The sequence below is a fragment of the Melanotaenia boesemani genome, chromosome 21, assembly GCF_017639745.1.
Source record: "Melanotaenia boesemani isolate fMelBoe1 chromosome 21, fMelBoe1.pri, whole genome shotgun sequence".
Taxonomy (NCBI): domain Eukaryota; kingdom Metazoa; phylum Chordata; class Actinopteri; order Atheriniformes; family Melanotaeniidae; genus Melanotaenia; species Melanotaenia boesemani.
Genome location: NC_055702.1, coordinates 19,979,821 through 19,999,499, shown reverse-complemented (window position 1 = coordinate 19,999,499; position 19,679 = coordinate 19,979,821). Strand labels below are relative to the sequence as shown.

At 38.1% G+C, this 19,679-nt stretch overlaps 1 protein-coding gene across 3 annotated transcripts in view; it reads left to right on the top strand.

The window, feature by feature from the left end:
• The window catches only part of snx29 (sorting nexin 29), a 178,272-nt gene extending 159,424 nt beyond the window's left edge, over nt 1–18,848 (top strand). For 2 of the 3 annotated variants that reach the window (XM_041973898.1, XM_041973897.1), the window contains 2 exons: nt 9,310–9,449; nt 16,200–18,848. In XM_041973898.1, the coding sequence (XP_041829832.1) occupies nt 9,310–9,449; nt 16,200–16,326 (267 nt within the window). In that variant the 3' untranslated portion in view covers nt 16,327–18,848. Of the gene's footprint in view, nt 1–9,309; nt 9,450–9,691; nt 9,765–16,199 lie in introns of those variants that run through there. The other variant, XM_041973900.1, reaches the window with a different exon arrangement.
• The last annotated feature ends 831 nt before the right edge of the window (nt 18,849–19,679 follow it).

Sequence of the window (19,679 nt, the reverse complement as noted above, 5' to 3'; positions counted from 1 at the left end):
TAATGCTAATGCCTGGCGTGTCTTTGGGTGTGTCCCAATCCACGCGCTTCTAAACTTCATTAAGGCCTGACCTGTGAAAAAATTATAAGAAAAGTAACTTTTTTAAATATGAGGTCTTTATTTGGCCCTTTAACAAAATCTAACAAAAAAATTTACATTTTTTGGGGAGAGATATCTACCATTTATTACCTTGTGATATATTAAAAATATTATAATATGGTTTTCCACTTCTGGGTATCTATTACGGGAGAGAAGTATCAGATTGTGTTCAACAGGATTTTGAGTAAAGTTTATACCATAAATTGAGGCAAAATGTCTCAGAAACTGTATGTAACATATATGTCACATCAGGCTCTTATGGGTCAAGTGCATAGTGCACTGACCCAGAAATTTCTGTAAAAATCTAGTGTGAAACGATGGACATTACGTGCACTAAACGGACGCCATCTTGCTGACTGTGCGGAAGGGGAGGGACTTTCAACCAGTTCTCCAGAGCTGAATAATTGCGGTCACTGACTCAGTGGTACCGATGCAGGCGGAGGCTATTTTGTATAAATGTAAGTATGAAGTTATTTGATCAGAATTCTATGCGACAGCATACTACCTATCACTTTTATCCCTGCAAACAGTTATGGATCTGATCATTTCCTGGATGCTGCAGTAGTTAGCACACATAAATGTTAGCAGTTTTTTAGCCAGTTTCACAGACATAGATAAGCTTTAAGTGTTATGAATGCTATAGGTTCCGTATGTTTATTCGTAATTGTTAAACCTCTAGATTAAGCACTGCGGTGTCTGTGGTGTAAACGAAGTAGTCCTTGATCTTAAAACTGATTAGGAAACACTGCTGGTTAGAGAACTGGCCCGTTTGGACGGTACCGCTGACTAAGCCGTAGCTGATTGTACATCACTTTAGATAAGAGTCTGCAAAGTACCCATAAAGTACATATAAACACAAATAATGTTTGCTTTTATATAAACGGCCATTGTGTGTTCACCATAGGTCACTGTGGCATCAAACCACCGAGCCAGCAGTGGCACTGAGGCAGAGGAGGCAGCAAGAGAGAAATGTTTTATTTAAAAGTTTCAATAAAAGGTTTTCTGCATCCCTGTTTAAGCCTCTTCATTACTGCATTTCATATTTTAAATGATGATTTCTAGTATAATCGTTTCCTGTTGCCAGATGTGAACTTATCAGTGTAAATACCAATGAAAACAGATGTATGTGACGTAAAGTACTTTAAATCAGTGAAGATATCTTTGCATATTTAAAAGTTGTTTTACAAATTTTTTAAATTGCACTTTATACTAACAGGTATCGGGGAGACATGCGAAGACACATGAACGTGTGTGCTGATGGATCCAGGATTTAGGACTATTGTTATCAGCTGAGGTAGATCAATACAGTGTAGGCAACGGTACTTCGTTTCACAAATGAGGCCTTTTAAAGGCATTTAATAGCATAAAAATATGATGACATGCAAACACGTATGTGAGCGTGATTTTGGATTAGGATTTTGGAAGAACTTGGACGGATTGTCCTAAAAAAAAGTATTTTAATGGAGCGGCGCTGCCATTAGGCAGCATGTAGGAGGGTCATATATTTTAAAATATATCAATAAGCGACGTAGTTTACAGATGGGGTAAAGTAAGGAGTAAAGGAACGGAGTAAATGAAAAAGTAAAAACAAAAGAGTTGGAAATTCATTCTGTAAATTGAAGCAGGCAGAAGAATCGCCATCAAATGCTGGTACGTCACTGCTAGTAAGTGCAAAACGTGCTCCATTTGGGTCAGCACTTATCCACGATAGTGTGCATTACAGAAGGTAGTGCTTAGTGCACACTACGCACTACCTTCCAGTGCACTCAAGTAAGTGCACTGTTTGAGACACACTCTTTGTTACCACAGTCCTGAACTCAGTTTCATTATACTTAATATTCTTGCACTGTAAATGTGACTTTTCCTATTTTAAAAATAATGTGAAGAATGTAAATGAAGCGAGCCTTTCCACCATATGAACGGGTTCCGTATCCTTAACAAGATGCAACACAACCACATCCATGACCTCTTTCCATCGGGCCCTTTCTTATCATACAGGATACACTATGAAAATGATCCCACTGTTTCTTAGCAGAGGTTTGTGAGCTTTTGCTGTCTTGTACATCTCATGGAGACCAGTATTTCTCCCACTTGCCAGGATGCCTGTATATGAGTTGTTGAAATAAATTGTTTTGGTAGAAATGACCTATAAACTGATTTGGCAACATGTTACTTGTTCTGAGTAGTGGCAAAACAGAATCAGCTCTGAATAACAGATGAGATGGTGCCTCTTTTGGAAATTAAACCTTCCTCTCTGGCTTTAAGCTTTGTTTTGTTTTACATGTGTAACCAATTGTTTTTTAACCCAGGAAAACACCAGAATGAACTGGAACAAGAGATCATTATATTTAAAAGAACAATTTATTTATAAACACAATAAAATCATTTAAAATCTTTAATAGTCTAAATGTTGGATGTATAAAGAGCGTGGACAGTATTTCTATACTGAGACTTTAGACCAAAGAAATGGACCAAACAAAAGAAACAAAATAAGACAATACTATATCGTTGGAAAGGCTCAGTAAGGGCAGCTTTAAAAACCAAACTACTATGCATGGAATTAAAAACAAAAAACCAAATTATAATACTTAAAACGCAACAAAACACATGCAAAAACCACTCTGCCTTTGAACCCCTCCCTTTAACTATATAGAGAATCATTATAATACAATCCAGTGTCTAAACAAAAACAAAAGCAACCCAATGGATCAATTGAACAAATACAGAGGGGAACTAAAGGCCCATTAAGCACACAGAAGATGGATATGTCTTCTGCGTCGGTTACACGTGTAATTTGGTCCTTCTTTTAGGGAGCTTAGCTATCCGTTGCTTGACGCAGAAAATAGAGCAATACCACTAGAAGTCACGGGGGAACAAAAAGCAGAGGAAGAATGAAGATGAGCACAACAAGTGTAGAAATTGTGCAAGCTTTTGTAGAAAGACTATATGCAAATGTTTAGGGTGTGTTGGCGTAGCTGGAGTAGTGATGTTAAGCTCGCCCACCTGCTTAAGCATGTGTTGAGCATGTGACATGAAAGTGTCGCGAGCATTGTTTGTTTGTTCAGCATGACAAAAATCATGTGACCACATCAACTAAAGCTTCATTATGAAGTCTATGCATGTTGAGGGGCTCCCATGGATTTGGAAGGGACTAAAGTTATTAATCAGTCAATGCTTTAAAATGGATTAAATTGCATTGTAAACCAAAGGTTTAAGATAAGATCTTGCTAGCAATCATTCATTATTTCAGATGGAAGGAAAACCTCACTTTGAAATAATATTATCAAGTGCTGGGCAAAGATTAAAAGTAATCGCAGCATGTCATGCGATTAATCGCGATTAATCACATTATTACGCGCAAAGTATCTTTCCTGTAAAAGAAGGCCTACAGCTATATAAAGAAAATGCAGTAAATTTTGGTTTACAAACACTACATCAGGGGTCTCCAACCTGTAACTCTGGAGCTGCAAGTGTCTCTCTGGACCTTCCACAATGCCTCTAAATACGGGGCTAAAATATTTTTTTAAATCTATCTTGTCATTAGGTTGGAAACCAGGGATTTTTTTTTCCTTTTACATAATTTTTCACAAATATCTACACCCCTTAGAAGAAAGTCTGTTTATCCTCTTTTTATAAAAGTTTTATGTTTTTCTTTATTTTACAACCTAAAAATGGAAATAAAAATGTGGTTCTTAAAAAATAACAAACATCCTATGATGGTTCTTAATTAAAATATATATTAAGTTGCCTTTTTGAAAATTCTCGTAACATTTGCAGCTCTAAAGGAGTTTTATTTAGCATATTTAGTTTTTTTTTTACTAACTAAAAAGGTAAAAAGTCAGCAGGATGAATTTAAAGCTGTGAAGCTGCTACCTTCTAAACACAGAAGGAACAATATGTGATGAATATCAGCATCAGGTGAACAGACAAAAAGCAGGATTAGAATCTCACAGCTTCTAGATGGTGAGGAGAGAGAAATATTCACAATATGCACAATAACTTCCATCCATGCATCTTTAGTGTTTCATTATCCAGATTTTTGGCCTATAATTTCTCTAAACTCTCATTTTTAGCTTGACTGCAACTGCAGCCTCTGCTACCGTGAGTTAAGGGGTTAACATCTCGTTTCCAGGTGTAGCGTCAGAAGTGCAACTAAATGTGTGTTATCCACAGAAAGTCCAGAATCTCAGCTACCAGCTCAGCAAAAACATTTCTATGTCCACTCAGGGGCGCTGCTAGAGATTTTGGGCCCCATGAAAAGAAACTCAGTGGGCCCCCTCTACATCCAATTGGCAATTTTAATGCTATTTTGACCATCAAAATAGCATTAAAATAAATTAAATTAAAAGAAATTAAAAGAAAAAGATGACAGGCTAGTTGGTAGACGAAGCACTAAAAATACAATGAAGTTAATTTAGATTCAACTATATGCTGCAAGACGGATACTTTATATTTCAAAACCCATCTCTCTTTTTTTAAATACTTAATTAATTATCTCATGATAATTACAAAACAAATTACAAATACAAAACTTAAATACAAAATAACCTTTTCCATGAAAATGAAATGCATTAATCATCTGTGGAGAAACAAATCAAATATCAGCTAAAACACCATCAAAAACAAAATGACCGCTCATTTTTTATGATTTATTGTATTGGCGAAATTATCATCATTAAATCAGAAGCCAATGGTAAAATAAATTAGGTAGGCTCATAAACAAAAAACTAGCAGGACCTCACATGGTTTATTGTTTTATATGAACTGAATGTAAAACGGTCACAAGCAAACCACTGTGGAGATTTATAGCCAAACAACGGCTGGGAGCGTCTTTAAAATTAAATAATTACATTTTAAAAGGTAGAACTTTGTGTAATAAGATATCAAGGAGAGGTAAAGGTACACTATTGCTGAGTCAAGCTCTTGCAATCTCATTGCTCAGCCTTTTTAACCAAGAGCCCAACGTGGAGCTTTCTCCCTGGAAAACCACTTATCAAGTCCTGAAGTCCAGCTTTCTGTTCTATCAGCTGTTCTATCATATAGTATCTCCAATCATGTAATGTCATGTGTAATAAAATCACAATCATTATTTCTGGTGGCCTCCCACTATTTGTTTTACTTAAATGTGCTTTCAGTGATTTCACCAACAATGTGAAGGGAAACTGATCTGACTACCAATCCTCCACGTCATCGTCTCCCTCATGTATCAACACATGAAGTCTAACTTATCTCCAGATCTGTAGACGCACAGGTGAAGCATTAGAGGGGAAACATATATGATGGTATATGGTTGTTGCTAGTTAATCTTCTGATATCTAGAAAATGTAAATATTTCTCTGATTGGATTGAAAGCAGTCACCCAGTCTGCTGCACTAGAAATGTCTCTGTTCCTGCTGCAAAGCAGGAGGATGAGTCCCGAACTACTGACCTGACCTAGAAAACCTAGAAAATAAATGCAAACTATTTTTATTTAATATTAATAATTCCGAACTTTTTTTCTATTATATAATGTTTTTTCTCCACAATAATCAATTAATTCAACACTTAGCTGCTCACCTGCTTCCTCAGGGGTCACCTGGACATGTTCAGGTAGGTGGGGAGGAGGGGGGGTCAGGCAGCATCTGCTTGGCTGCTCTCGTGTCTGTTCAGACATGCTTGATGTTTTAATAGAGCAGCTTGATAATCGTTTGCCTGCCTTGCTTATTTGATTAAAACAACAGTGAAATTAAATAAAATCCAGTTTTATTCAGAAATATGAGCTAATATGGAGCAAAGTGAGCTAGCTTATATGAACTAAGTTTAGAAGAGACAACAAGCTGTTCCACAACTTTCCATCAGACGAGCTAACTGACCACCTTGTCTCTGAAAGAACTGGGTGACGTACTGTCCATCCCTCTGTTCTCTCTCCAGCCTCAGCTTTTTTTTTCTTTTCGTTTTAAGCTTCCTGACTTTTGAGGCATCCTGCCGTCTAAGCATCCACTCCCTGTCTGTCTGTTGCGCTGCTTCGCAGCTGAAGGAGCAGGTGGACTGAACCATTTAAGTGAAATATAGAGGGGGGTTCAATGTTCAGAAGTGTTTCCAAAACATAAAAACTTAGTGATACCATTGCATTGTGACTCAATTGTTTGCATGATTGTAAGTTTATCATTAAGTATCAGATAATTTTGTCAGTATTACAATTGCATTGAGGGCCCTTCTGGGCCCCCTGTCACTCATGGGCCCCATGAATCCTTCCCCTTTACCCCCCCTTTTCGGCGCCCCAGTGTCCACTAAACACAGTTAAGACAACAAATAATTCAAAGACCAGCTACATAAAGTCCGAAAAATATGCAAACACAGATGATGTCTCCCCGTGTCCAACCGACGGCATGAACACGAACAAACGGCTCCTCTACTGTAAGCTCACATCTCACAGATTCCACAGCTGGAAGTTTCATCTTGCTATGACCAAGATTCACCGAACCAGAGGCAGAAGAAGACCCGATTTATACTTTACATTTGTAAAAGTCAGAAAGCATGTCTTACATTTGCTGTCTTGCATAAATTTAAACCACATTTATAAAAAACAAAAATAAATTAAAAGTTTCTCATTGTCTTTTGGGAGCAGTTTCCTGTTGAAAAATCATGATGTTCTTCCATCTGCATGGGTTTTGACAGACAAAGAGAAACGTCGGTTCTTCTTCTTCGCGATTAATGCGTTAACGTGTCCAGCACTAATTTTCAGCTATTTTTTTTTTTTTTTTTTACATTAGAAGTTAATCTGTTCTCTTCTTTTATTGCAAAGCATTTGACATTTGTTTTTAAACACAGTGTTTGTAGTTTAAGTGTTAATATCACAACTTGGGGCAGCATAACCTGAAAAGAAAATTAAAACAGTCTCAATGGCCCTCACATTTTAAAAATGGATCATCCAGCTGTTATTTCACTGTACTTTTTTCTTATTAATGAATTTGAGCATGTGTTAGCTTTTTGTCGGTGCTTTCAATCTGAAATGATTTTCAAAACAGTGGTAAAAACCTGCAGCTTTAATTTTTCACAAGAAATGCTTTTCATTTACCCATTAACGAGCATCTGTCACAATTCAAACAAAATTATTCTTTTACAGTCATTTATATTCTAGGGTAAGTCAAATTCACCTGATCCTTGGGATTTTACATCAAAAGCAAAGTGTTTTTTTTTCTTTTTTTAAAACAAAATGTTGGCTTCACATGATAACTGTTTGTTCCAATCCCATGGAGCAGAGAGTAAATCATGGCTTTGCCAGGCTTTGTTCTGAGTCTTGGTGGATGCTGATTAGCCATGCTAACACCAGCCATGTGGCTCTGAGCCTCTGCCTCCAGAGCGGCTCAGTGGAAGTGGGTCTGATGAATACATTTTGTCAACATCAGAAATAAACTGCCACTCAAAAAGTATTCATCCTAAATAAAAAGTATTCATCCTAAGTAAATGCATGTTTTCTGCATATGGATAAATGTAAGTCGCTGTGGATAAAAGCGTCTGCTAAATCACTGTAGAATAGAATAGAATTGAATAGAATAGAGTAGAATAGAAGAGATTTGGAGAGAATTGCGGACCTGTTTGGTGAATCAGTTAATGAACTAATGGGAAACCTGACAGGAGTCGCCCTTGTAGGATTTGAATCTGGCAGACCTAACTTTTTTAATGAAGGGTCATGTGCTCTTTTACTTGCAGCCTTTGTTAGGAACTGAAAGAAGCAACACTGAAGAAACTTAAAAAAAGTCAGTTTTTTTTTGTTGTTGTTTTTTTGCGTGTGACTGATTTTTATTATATACCCAAACTAAATCTGTATCTCTCCAGCAAAAGTTGTGAGTCTTTGATAAATATACTTTGAGCATGAACAACTATTTCTCCTACAAATTTGAGGCATTTTATGTTAGTTTTTGGAATTTGCTCTTTCTTTCACACAAGGGATAGACATGTAAGAAATGTTTCTGAACACAAACAAGGTGCATGCCTTTTTCCCCTCACAAAAAGAAAAATTTGCCTTGGGACTGTACCTCACACACAATTCAGACTATTTGCACTTGGTTTTTAGAGACAGTCAAGCCTGATATGTTGAAGTGAAAATGAAAGACATGAGGAGACAGAATTTAATACAGAAGAGAACGGCAAATTTCAGTCTGCTTTTTCTATTATACACTATATATAAAAAACTGTTCCCTCTCCCAACTTCCCGTCTCCCCTGGGTAGGCTGGATGACTGTTCATCTCAAGATCTGGTCCTCTACCAGAGTCCTGGGAGCTTAAGGGTCTTACGCAGTATCTTAGCTGTTCCTATGACTGTACTCGTTTGGATGGAGGTGTTTGATGTTTCTCCAGGTATCTGTTGGAGCCACTTCTCCAGTGTGGGGGACACAGCCTCCATTGCTCCAATGACCACTGGTACTACTGTTGCCTTCATCTTCCAGCCTTTCTCCAGTTCTTCTTTGAGTCCCTGGTATTTCTCCAGTTTCTTGTGTTCCTTTGTCCTGATATTCCCATTGTTGAGGATGGCTACATTGATTACTATGGCTTTTCTTTGCTACTTATCCATGATTACAATGTCCCGTTGGTTGGCCACCACCATCTTGTTGGTCTGTATCTGGAAGTCCCACAGGATCTTAGCCCTCTCATTCTCCACCACCTTGGGAGGCTTTTCCCATTGTGACCTAGGGGTCTCCAGTCCTTATTTGGCACAGATGTTTCTGCTCACTATGACGGCTACTTGGATCTGGCGTTTCATGTATTCTTTGCCTGCCATCCTTTTGTGAGGTGCTGGATTGTTTTAGGGGCCTATTTGCACAGCCTGCACCTAGCAAGGTAATTCATTTTTTATTTGTGGGAGAAAAAAAAATCCATTCATCTCATTTAATGATAGCTATTTATAAGAAGTGATCATGAGAACACAGAGCTTTTCAGATCTTGCAAAAACAGAGCATCTGCTCAGTTTCAGTTACATTACAGTTTTATTAATCTGGAATAGTATGGTATAATCAGATCGTTCAGGCAGGTTTGTTTGACAAATTTATGCCATTTCCTTGCTGTTGTTTCACAATTTCCAAGTTGTTACATAATGTTTGCTGTATCTTATACTTCAGTCATCTTTATTATAACCAACACATTTGCTATTTGAATGCTCTGACTTCAACATGCATCACCAACCATTTCTTCCTCCTGTCTCCTTCTCCTCCGTTTGTCTCTCTGCCTGCAGGATGCCAAGTTTGTGGAGGAAAGGAGGAAGCAGCTGCAGGGCTACCTTCGCATGGTGATGAACAAACTGATCCAGGCGCTGCCAGAGTTCACAGCCAGCCCTACCAAGGAGACCCTGCTGTCTTTGTTGCCTTTCTGTCAGTAAGTGGACACACACTGACATATTTGATGCAGGCTGACTGCTTTTATGAGAGCATGTATAGCCATGTGCACAGGTGAGATAGAGGATATACCAGTATTTGTTTGCACATGAAAGATTTCAGCTATTTTTGTGGTAGAATCCAAACCAGATCTTCGAGGTAAAATAAACAGAGACAAAGATATGCATTTGTAGCTTAGTAGCAAAAATGATGAGTTTAATCTACTCTTTTGCTTCTCCACAGCAAACTTAAATAGAATTGTATGCACAATATATCCCCGTTTTTAAAATGAAACCCAACTGCATTCTGACAAATGCTGCTGTTAAGTTTTGTATCGGTTTGTGTTCATTTGCCCCAGCTTAATCAATAAAATTTTTACAAAGAATTAGCTGTGACAACCGCTGTGGTTGACGTTCTTACAGGATACAAACAGGAGGATTAATGTCAGTAAAAATGCCAAATCCCTTGTAAACATACTTCTGCTTTTTGCACTCATTGCCACACATAGAGCATAAAATTTCTCTCATGCACACACACATTCGCTCACACTCTGACTTGCAAGCGTGAAAATGTAGGATGCTTCAGCTACCCACCTACTGACCAGGCTGCATCTGAAAATGAGATGTTCCAGTCATTTCCTGTCAATATTCACATCTGTTTCCACTTACTGCGATCAGTCGGCGTACGTGATCTGTCACACCGTCCGACTGGAATGTCATTTCCTCTCTGGAGACGTCTGAGTCATCTGGCCAAATGCAACAACATATTTGATAAATGTACTTTTTCTATTTATTGAAAGTCACCAACATGTCATGCATTTTTTTCTCTCTTCTTGAGATCATAGCATATTTGAAATAATCATCATCATTGTAATTCTTTAAAAAATGCTGTCATTGCAAGAGCAGTTGGTGTCCTTGTGCTAATTTTGTACATTTTTCTTAGAGCATTCGACACTCAGGATGATTAATTTAGTCCAAACACTGATTTGGTGCAGGTGGCTGAAGTTCATGTAAAAGTTGCTAGCAAAACTATGACAGTGGCTGTTTGGAAAGCAGCATCTACAACTGGCATGAAAGGGTCAAAAAAAGGTATGTGTTACTATGGTTACCATAGCGACATGTGTTAATGTGGTTACCATATTAAAACTTATGCACATCAGTGTTCACCATCTCTTAAGATCAGACAGAAAAGACACCTTTATCATACACTCACTGGCCACTTTATTAGGTATATTCAATCGCTTGTTAACACAAATAGCTAATCAGCCAATCACATGGCAGCAACTCTGAATTTAGGCATGTAGCATTGTTGTTGGTACCAGATGGGGTGGTATGAGTATTTCAGAAACTGCTGATCTCCTGGGATTTTCACACACATCCATCTCTAGGGTTTATAGAGAATGGTATGAAAAAGAGAAAATCTTCATTCAGCAGTAGTTGTCTGGATGAAATTGTCTTGATGATGTCAGAAGTCGGAAGAGAAAAGGCAGACTGGTTGGAGATGATAGAAAAGAAACAATAACTCAAATAATTTCTGGTTCCAACCAAAGTATGCAGAATATCATCTCTGATGGTGGTGTAACGATGTGGGAGATATGTTCTTGGCATACTTTGGGCCAACTGGGCATAATTTAAACACCACAGCCTACCCGACTATTGTTGCTGGCCATGTTCATCCCTTTATGACCAGTATAGCATCTTCTGATGGCTACTTATAATACTCAATGTCACAAAGCTCAAATCATCTCCAACCAGTTTCTTGAACATCTCTGAACATCTCAAAATCTCTGAGGAATGCAGTTCTGAAGGCAAAAAAGGGGTCCACTCCAGTACTGGCATGGTGTACCCAATAAAGTGGCCGGTGTGTGAGTGTGTTCACTGCTGCTTTGAATTTTCAAGTACCCTTTTCTATTATTAATGCCACATGTGGCCTTTAAAAGTGATCTTAATCAGTCATTACTGTGTAAGTGTGTAAGAAGATGAGCGTTACTCAACACAAAGCCAAAAACGAGTTCAATCAAGTCGTGAGAAGTGCAGCATGACCTTCTGTCAGCAGCAGTAGAAGCACTCAGATTTTTTGCTTGGGTCAAATTTGATACAAAGTAGGTCATAATTAGAGTTGTCGGATAAATGTCATGCAGTGAAAAGTGTAATATTTGCCTCCAAAATATAGTGAAGTAATCCTTACCTCACCCCACGCTATTTCCACTCACAGCAAACCATCTTTTCTTTCATCTTCTTTTAAAAAGCTAAAGCTTGAAATTCAGAACTCATATGTGCTGTCAAACACAGCCCTACTACAGGGACCTTAGATGTCAGTCATCATTTAGTGGTATTTGATTTAAGGGGAGTGTTCACACACGAAGTCTGAGATTTAGGTGAAGTTGTATGGGAAGAAATTTAAGGCCTTAGTCATCCATGCTAGTGTTTTCAGTTTCAGTGGCTGATCACGTTGAACAAGGATGGAGCTTTTCCAGAAGCTAATTAATCAAAAAGAAAATTAATTTCCAAAGTATTTTTTTTTAATAGAGCACCACTACCAGCAATGAAGGTGAGTACAATGATTTAAAAGCATCTGAGAGGAAATTCTCCATTATGGGTACCAAATGGGGCTGTGTAAACCTCAGAAACCAGAAACCTTTTTACATTACATTAAACACTTGCTTATGTGTCATTGTGAACACAAAGTTAAATTAGTGTCAGGGAGTTAAACTAGAAAATGGCGTGCAGACCGAGTTCTACTGGGTCATGAAAACTGACAGTTTCAATCACACTTCAGCACAGCGACAAAACCTCAGGACAAACCACTGCCGTGTCAGGCTGTGATGAGATTCAGTGGTAGTAGCTGATAAACTTACAGAGAACTTATCATACTCCAGAGTATTCACCACTGTGACTCAGCGGAGCTGCAATCGACACTGAGTCAACCCAGACCAACTTATAATATTCCTGCCTTGTGTTTGTAAACCATATTACCTGATTGCTCTCAACACTGGTCCTTGACAACAACAGTCGTGTTTTTAATTATGTGTATCAGTTAAATATTAAACTACTACATATTTTTCTTGAACCTACTGGCTGTACGATTGGCCTAATCCAATTGCATGTGGCTAAATATCATCAGATAGAGGAAGAAGAGAATAGATACAAAGGTAAAAGAATGCATTTGATTATCTGACCACAATGTCAGGGAAAATATGTCAGAATTTCAAGTCAACATGGCTGCTCTTTATGAGCTCTCACTGGAGGACACAAAAAGAATTCATTCTCTCAAAGCAAGATATTTCCAGTGTCGGATTCTTGATGGCAGCAAATTATTCTCTGGACTTCTACGATGCTACCAGATGTTATTTCTGGCCGAGATAAAGAAAGACTTTGACAAGATGACAGTTGTCCTAATACATAGAAAGAATTAAGGCTTCTCTAGAGAGGAGAGAATGGGAGGCACTTTGGTGATTAAGGGAAAGAAAGCTAAGTTCTGAGGATGAGAAAGAAGAGAGGAAAAGATAAAGCGAGAATATAAAGGAAACACTTGGCGCCCAACAGCAATATGAAGTATAATAGAAAAAAACAAGTAATGTTATTTCCAGTGAATAGTCTTGCAACAAAGCCAAAAATGAGTTACTGCTGTCCCATTTCCTGTAAATAAGTTGAAATTAAGTCATTCAAGGACAAAAGCAGTGTTAATAAACCATTGTTTAGATTGTGTTGTAATAAGTTTCAAAAACTGATGAAATTTTAAAGAAAAACGTCACTTAAAAGGGCTCCCACTGCTCTCATTTTACTTAGGATTACTCTGAGAGAAGCACTGACATCAACCATCCGATTTAATAATGCTGATCTTTTACAAGATGAGAAATTAAGGCTCAAGTGGGAAAATATAACTGCCCAAAGTAAGTGGACGCCTACTGTAACTGAATCTTATGCGAGATCCGGGTGTGATCATCAAGATCAAGAGAATATTGGAAATATTTCTCTCCTTCGGCATTGCCATCATTTTCATTCATGCACTTGTGTCCTTCCGTTTAGACGTTTACTAAAAAATAATTATGCATCCTCAAGCTTGTACAAACTTCTGCAGCTGAGGCTTTGACAAGAACTAGAAACTATGATCATATTATTTTAGCTTCACTGCAAACTGGTTACCAGTGGCATTAAGAATCCTTCTTGTAAGTTTTTGACTGGCCATACCCCATCCTAGATTTTTGACCTTTCCATCACTTACAGCCCTGCTCGTGGTCTTTTCTCACTGTCCCAGGGGTGAGGTGGAAGAGCGAGGGTGGCATAACATTTGCTGTCAGAGCTCCAGATCTGTGGAATAATCTTACAATAAAAATTAGAGCAGCTCAGTCTCAGGGCTATACTAATAATTATTATTTATTGTTTAAAATGATCACATTTAAGCTTAAAGCTTGTCTAGATATAGACTCCCAGTCTTGTTCGTTTAATGTTTAAAAGTCAGGACACAGCAGGGTTGATGGTCTGTCGTGCTTGATGTCTAGTCTTCTTAGATGTACAGATCTCATTGTGTTTTTCCACACTGACTCTGTTTTTTTGGACTCACACGCTGCATTTTTCCTCACTTCTCTGGAACAGTGACACGGTCACACCTCTTCCTAGATCTGCCACCACTTAGTATGCAGCTCCACCTCACCACTTTTATGGTTTACTCAGAACACAGAGTACACACACTCATGCCTTCTTGACCTAAAAGAAGGAAAAGGAAAGTTTTGTAGACTTTTGTCTCAATGCCAAGGGTCTTTTGAGCAAGTTTGACCTCAGAATAAAGATAAAAATGTTTATGGAGGGAACCTGCAACATTTCATCCATGTTAAGACATGGACATTGATTTTACCGCACTTGTATACGGGAATGTGGAGAGAGTGGCTTAATATTCCGTCTGCACCGTTTACTGCACCGACTTTTAGTGTTAGGCAATCATTTTGATGCATGTTAGTGCTTGTGTCGCTGTTTACTCTAATTTGGTTCCTCAGCATTCAAATTATTAATATTCCAACAGTGCCTGGGAAAAAGTGATTATCCTGCACAAATCAATACCATGTCCAAATGGGGAGGGCAAACATGCTGAGAGCCACAACAAAATCTATAAGCCCAATTAATTTGCCACATTTACCCAGTTTGATATGAATAAACGAGGTGGCTTGCACTTTCAGCTCTGCAGGCTGCCCTCAATTTAGTAAGATTTTTGCTGATATAACTCCCCGTTGCATCTGTTCAGCCGAGCTTTGCAAATCCAAACAGTATAAAAGTGTATGCGATTGAACCTGCCTGGTGCAGCATAGATATGGGAATAAGTGGCACTTGAGCTACTGATGACTGTGAGCCAGAGAGAGAGAGAGAGGGAAAAAAAAGAAATGTTCACCATATTTACAGATTTGAGGGTTCTGTCACGTCCCTGCACTATATGTCATTATCAACTATATTTCTCATGAATAATCTTTATGATTTTCTTTAAAAAAAACATGACAGATCCTCTCTAAACTCACTCTAGTGCATTTTCAGTCCTTGTTGCCTCACTTGCAAGGATATAGCTCACAGTTACACCTTCAGTCAAAACCCCATTTATTTTTAGCCCATATTGTCTGAGAGGGAATTGAACTCCCTAACATGGGGCAGCCCAGATGTCCCGGCTAATCTTAATTACAGCTTCAGGAGCTGGAGTGTGTCATTATAGAGCCCATCAAGGAGAAGATGCCTTCTGCCCCCTCACCTGTTATTTTTTTTTTTTTTTTTTTTTAGTGGGGGGGGTTACCAAAAATACTGTATATCCAAAAAGCACTTGAACATGAAACTATGATCACAAAGTGGTTGCTTCATCCCGTGTAGTGGGTGACAGGTCAGAGGCTTTAGGATGATGTCTTTAGGGGGAGAGTCGGGCAGCAGTGGACAAGAAACAGCATTTCATTCCAGGTATTCGGCCTCCCTGTCTTTCATTTCCTTCCTTCGACAAGTGCCTCTCTTTCATTCTTAATATTATCAGTGTCGGGGGATCAGCAGTTCACGTGTTTTGAAGACAGTCGTCATGGTAACCAGGGCAATGATGTCATCAAGTGGACAAAATGATTTTCCCAGACTGTAATGGGAAACTTAAACATCATCATGGGACCAGCATCAAATTTAATATTAATCCATCTCTCACAAAGGATGCTTCTCTGTGGCAGTGGTAGGAAGGAAATGATTACGTTATGTTATTACAGATGTTGGAAATAAATTCATATAACTTTGTTAACATAAAAAAAAGTCTGACTTTTCCTTTGGCTGATAAATCTCTGGCCTGTGATTCTGTTGTCTTAGCTTAACCTCTCTAACTAGGCAGAACAAATGAGCTGCTTTCACTTCACTTAAAGGAGGTACTTTTTTACATATAGCAGTAACTTTACATCAGGCCCCTCAAGGACAGCTACTTAGCACTGTGTAATTTCAGGATGTGTTAAAAAGCTCTTTTCTTGACCAGGGATTAGATTTGGTCAGCCTCTGACAGAAATCAAGATGCTTTTGTTTTAGAAAATAACAATAAATGTGAAATGTACATGTAGAGTGGGATTGACTCTGCTTTTATGCTGCATCACTGCTTTCACTGTCTGGTTTTCCTAGAAGTTAACATGGTGAGGCAGAAGGGAAATGATGCGATTCATCAGCTGCAGCATCAGTTTTCTATTTGAATCATGACCTTTGGCAGATAATTGTTTATGTTCTTACTCTCCACCTCCCTGCTGTTCTCCTTCATATAGAGACACTCCCCAGACCAACGACGGTGGAACCAAGACACCACGATCCAGAACTTCATCACGCTTCCCCAGACTGGGACGCAGCCACACCCAGGAAGCCAGACCTGAGCCTCAGAGTGGTGATCTTTGAGCTCTTTGAACTGATAATGAGGACTGACAAGTGTTGATGGATCAACATGCCAGCTCAAAGAATGTGAAGATATTCAGACTTTCTGGTGGACCTGAAAGCATCAGAGATTAAAAAAAAAAAAAAGCCTTAGATAAAAGATGAAGATGGATGCATTTGCATTACATTCCTGTCTTGGAGACTATCTAAATGTTTCTGTGTTGGATGGCTGAACAAGGGATAAATGACTCCCCCTATGGTTGCCTGTTGATGGGGCCCAAACATACAGCACCTCTTACCTCACTAAGAGACCAAAAGACTGCAAACTGCACATGGACAAGCCTCAACTTCTCTGCCTTATCTCAAATACACTGAGATAATGGGGATGTGCTTTTTTTTTTTTTTTTACTCTGCCCAGTTTTGTAGTGAAAGTGTATCATGGTCACAGTGCCTACCTACCGTGTTTTGTAGCTGCTTTCCTGCTCTGGGTGGGGAGGGAGGGGTGTGCAGAGAAGTGACAAGGGGATAAATTAAAGTCTTCTCTTGGGGAATGAACATTGTTTTTCAGCTATTGTCAGCGTTCTGGTGCCATCACATTTTAGACGACAATGGTTCACAATCAATGGTTCACGATGCAGTGGGCATTCCTTTTTCCTACTTCTGTTATGCTGCTGTTATGGCTTTTATAAATGATGTGCAGAAGGTGTAACCCATCTTAATGTCACTACAGAGACGGCACCTTTCAACAGCCTTTACTTAATTTACACTTAATAACAAAATTGGGTCAAAACTCTACAGATGTTTGCTTTCAAACTTTCCCCCAGATGTAGAAAGATGGAAACAGCCTCGCAATATAAAACATAGCAGCATTCAGCTAATCTGTGCATCAGAAATGACTTTTTAAATGTTTAAAATGTCACAATTTCTGATCAACACAACTAAACTTCACCCAATCTATTCTTTAGAGTGAAAACAGTTTTAGTTCAGGCCAAAAAATGCAAAAGCACAAAAAGCATCAAAGTAAACTCTCATCGCATGGAGTTATTTCCTCCCGTTTAATGGGAAACCTACACATGAGATCAGAACTGACCATAATTTACTGTCTGTCACAAATTAGGCCTTCCTCTGGCAGCAGTAAGAATAATGACTAAATTGTTTTATATTATTATGGAGGATGGATGTAGACAATTTGCCTTGTTTGGGAAAAAAATGATTCTTTACATCCTTATATTAGCGGGTGTGCCTGTCAAACTGGGTTTGCTGATATTCTGATACTCTTTACAGTAGTAAAAGAAACACTTTGTATTCAATCCCTTTTTAAAGATGCTGTCTAGTTGTAGCATCTCATAAAACAAACATTAAGGAATGAATGAAAAACTGTAATTGGCTGTTTTTTTAAGTTTGTATTTTAGTGCAGACAGATGACAAAGACAATGACTCATCAGAACATTCAACATTTAGCACAATTTATCTATTAAGATCTATTTGTATTCATAAAAGCATTTGTTTGTAGTGGGAAAATTTGCCTAAATGAGTTACAGTAAAGCCATAATTTCCAATGGTTTGATCACTCTTGTAAAAATATACATAAATTATACAAATACAAGTAAATGATGAAAAAAACTTAATACATAAACATATCCAGAATTTTTTGGAGTAGTCCCCTTTTGAATTGTTCACCAATCTGTCTACAAGTTAAAATAATATTTACTCACATCTGAGAAGAAATGAAAGGTCATTTTAAACCAGTGCCATTATTATAGATGGGTAAAGGTGAACTGGCTGAAATGCAGAAGCTAGTATTTAAACGATTGTTTATGTGTCTTAGCATGATTTAATGCAACATTAAGTTGCAAAAGAACAAAATACTTAAAGAGAAGCTGCTTGTTAGATTGCATGGAAAGGCCTGCTGAGCATCAAGTGTGTGCAAAGCCAAAGGCCATGCATTATATATGGATTACCGGGAAGTAGTCAGAGACTACGTTCAAACCAGGAGTGATGGTGTTGGAAGTATTTTGGAAAACTTGAATCAAAGAGGAAGTTTCTGTTGACTGTTGTTGACGTGAAGCAAATAAACAAGGCTTGTGGGTGTTTCATGAGGTTGTTATTTTGAGGCAGAGATGACCCTCAGCCACTGGTAAACACCTCTTAGAAAGCTCGGACAGTAATCCTGTGTAATAAAGGGTTTTTATGAGACTTTTAATGGTAAAACTGTCAGATTGATAATGTGCTGAGCTGGCAAATAATATATCTACAAGGAGGGGATAGTATCAAAACTTATTAAGACAGATTTGATACAATAATGTCGTCTTTTTTCTAAATTTGGCAAACTGCACAGTTGTATTCTGTTTGAACGTTTCATGTAATCTAAACATGAGTTCATATCCTTTTTAGTGCTACAATAAACCATGTTTTTTTATGTATTAATGCTTTATATAAATTAAAAGAATCAGCCCGCAGGATCACATTACTGTATAATCTGTACAGCTGGCAGACAACTTTGTCACTTGGCCATTATAACAATAAACAAGTAGCCTTTTCATGAACCCATTTTTTTTCCTTTTTCTTTTTTTTTTTTTATATAACTGTGGAAGTTCATCTCTTGAGCCATTAACAAATATAGCGTATTTGCTATACTGTATATATTTGTATACTGACTGCATACAGGATCGACCATCAGAAGAGGAGCACTCTGCTAATTTAGCAATACCTGAAATTTAGTTCACAATCCAGGAGGAGTTTTAGATAAGTTATTCTACTTGCAGCTTATTCAGCCCGAAGCACAGATTACCGAGGCCTATTGAGTTACTTTTTTTTTTTTTTTCTTTTTAAATTCCCCCAGTTGTTTTTAGCTCAAACACAGGGTTTCACACAGACGTGATGCTTTAACACTCAACAGTAGGGTTGCTGTGTTAAAAGTTTCACTATTCTAATCTTTCTGCTGCAAAAATGGAGCAACAAACCCAGAATTCATGTTTAAATATGACTCGAGGTATCAAAGTGAATGAAAAGTGTGACTGTTAACACCTGAAATGCATTTGCATGCAGGCTAAATGATTCGCAGACCTGAGCAGCATCACTGGGGATAGGTTATCAGTTTTTGAAAACTTTCATATTCACATCTGATAGTTCGCTAGACTCTGTACAACTGGGGACTCGGTTTAATTCGGGGTTGAACCTTTTGATGACTCCACACCTTGCCGTAGGCTGCACTGCATCAACCATGACTGAAGGTAAATGAACAAAAATAAGCTATTGGTTAAATCAGGGCAATTTCTATTTCCACTGCAGACGTTTTAGTCTGATTCCTGCATTTCTTTCACTGGAATTCAGTTGCACATTCACACCTCCCCAAACAAAGAGGACTTTCTGAGCAA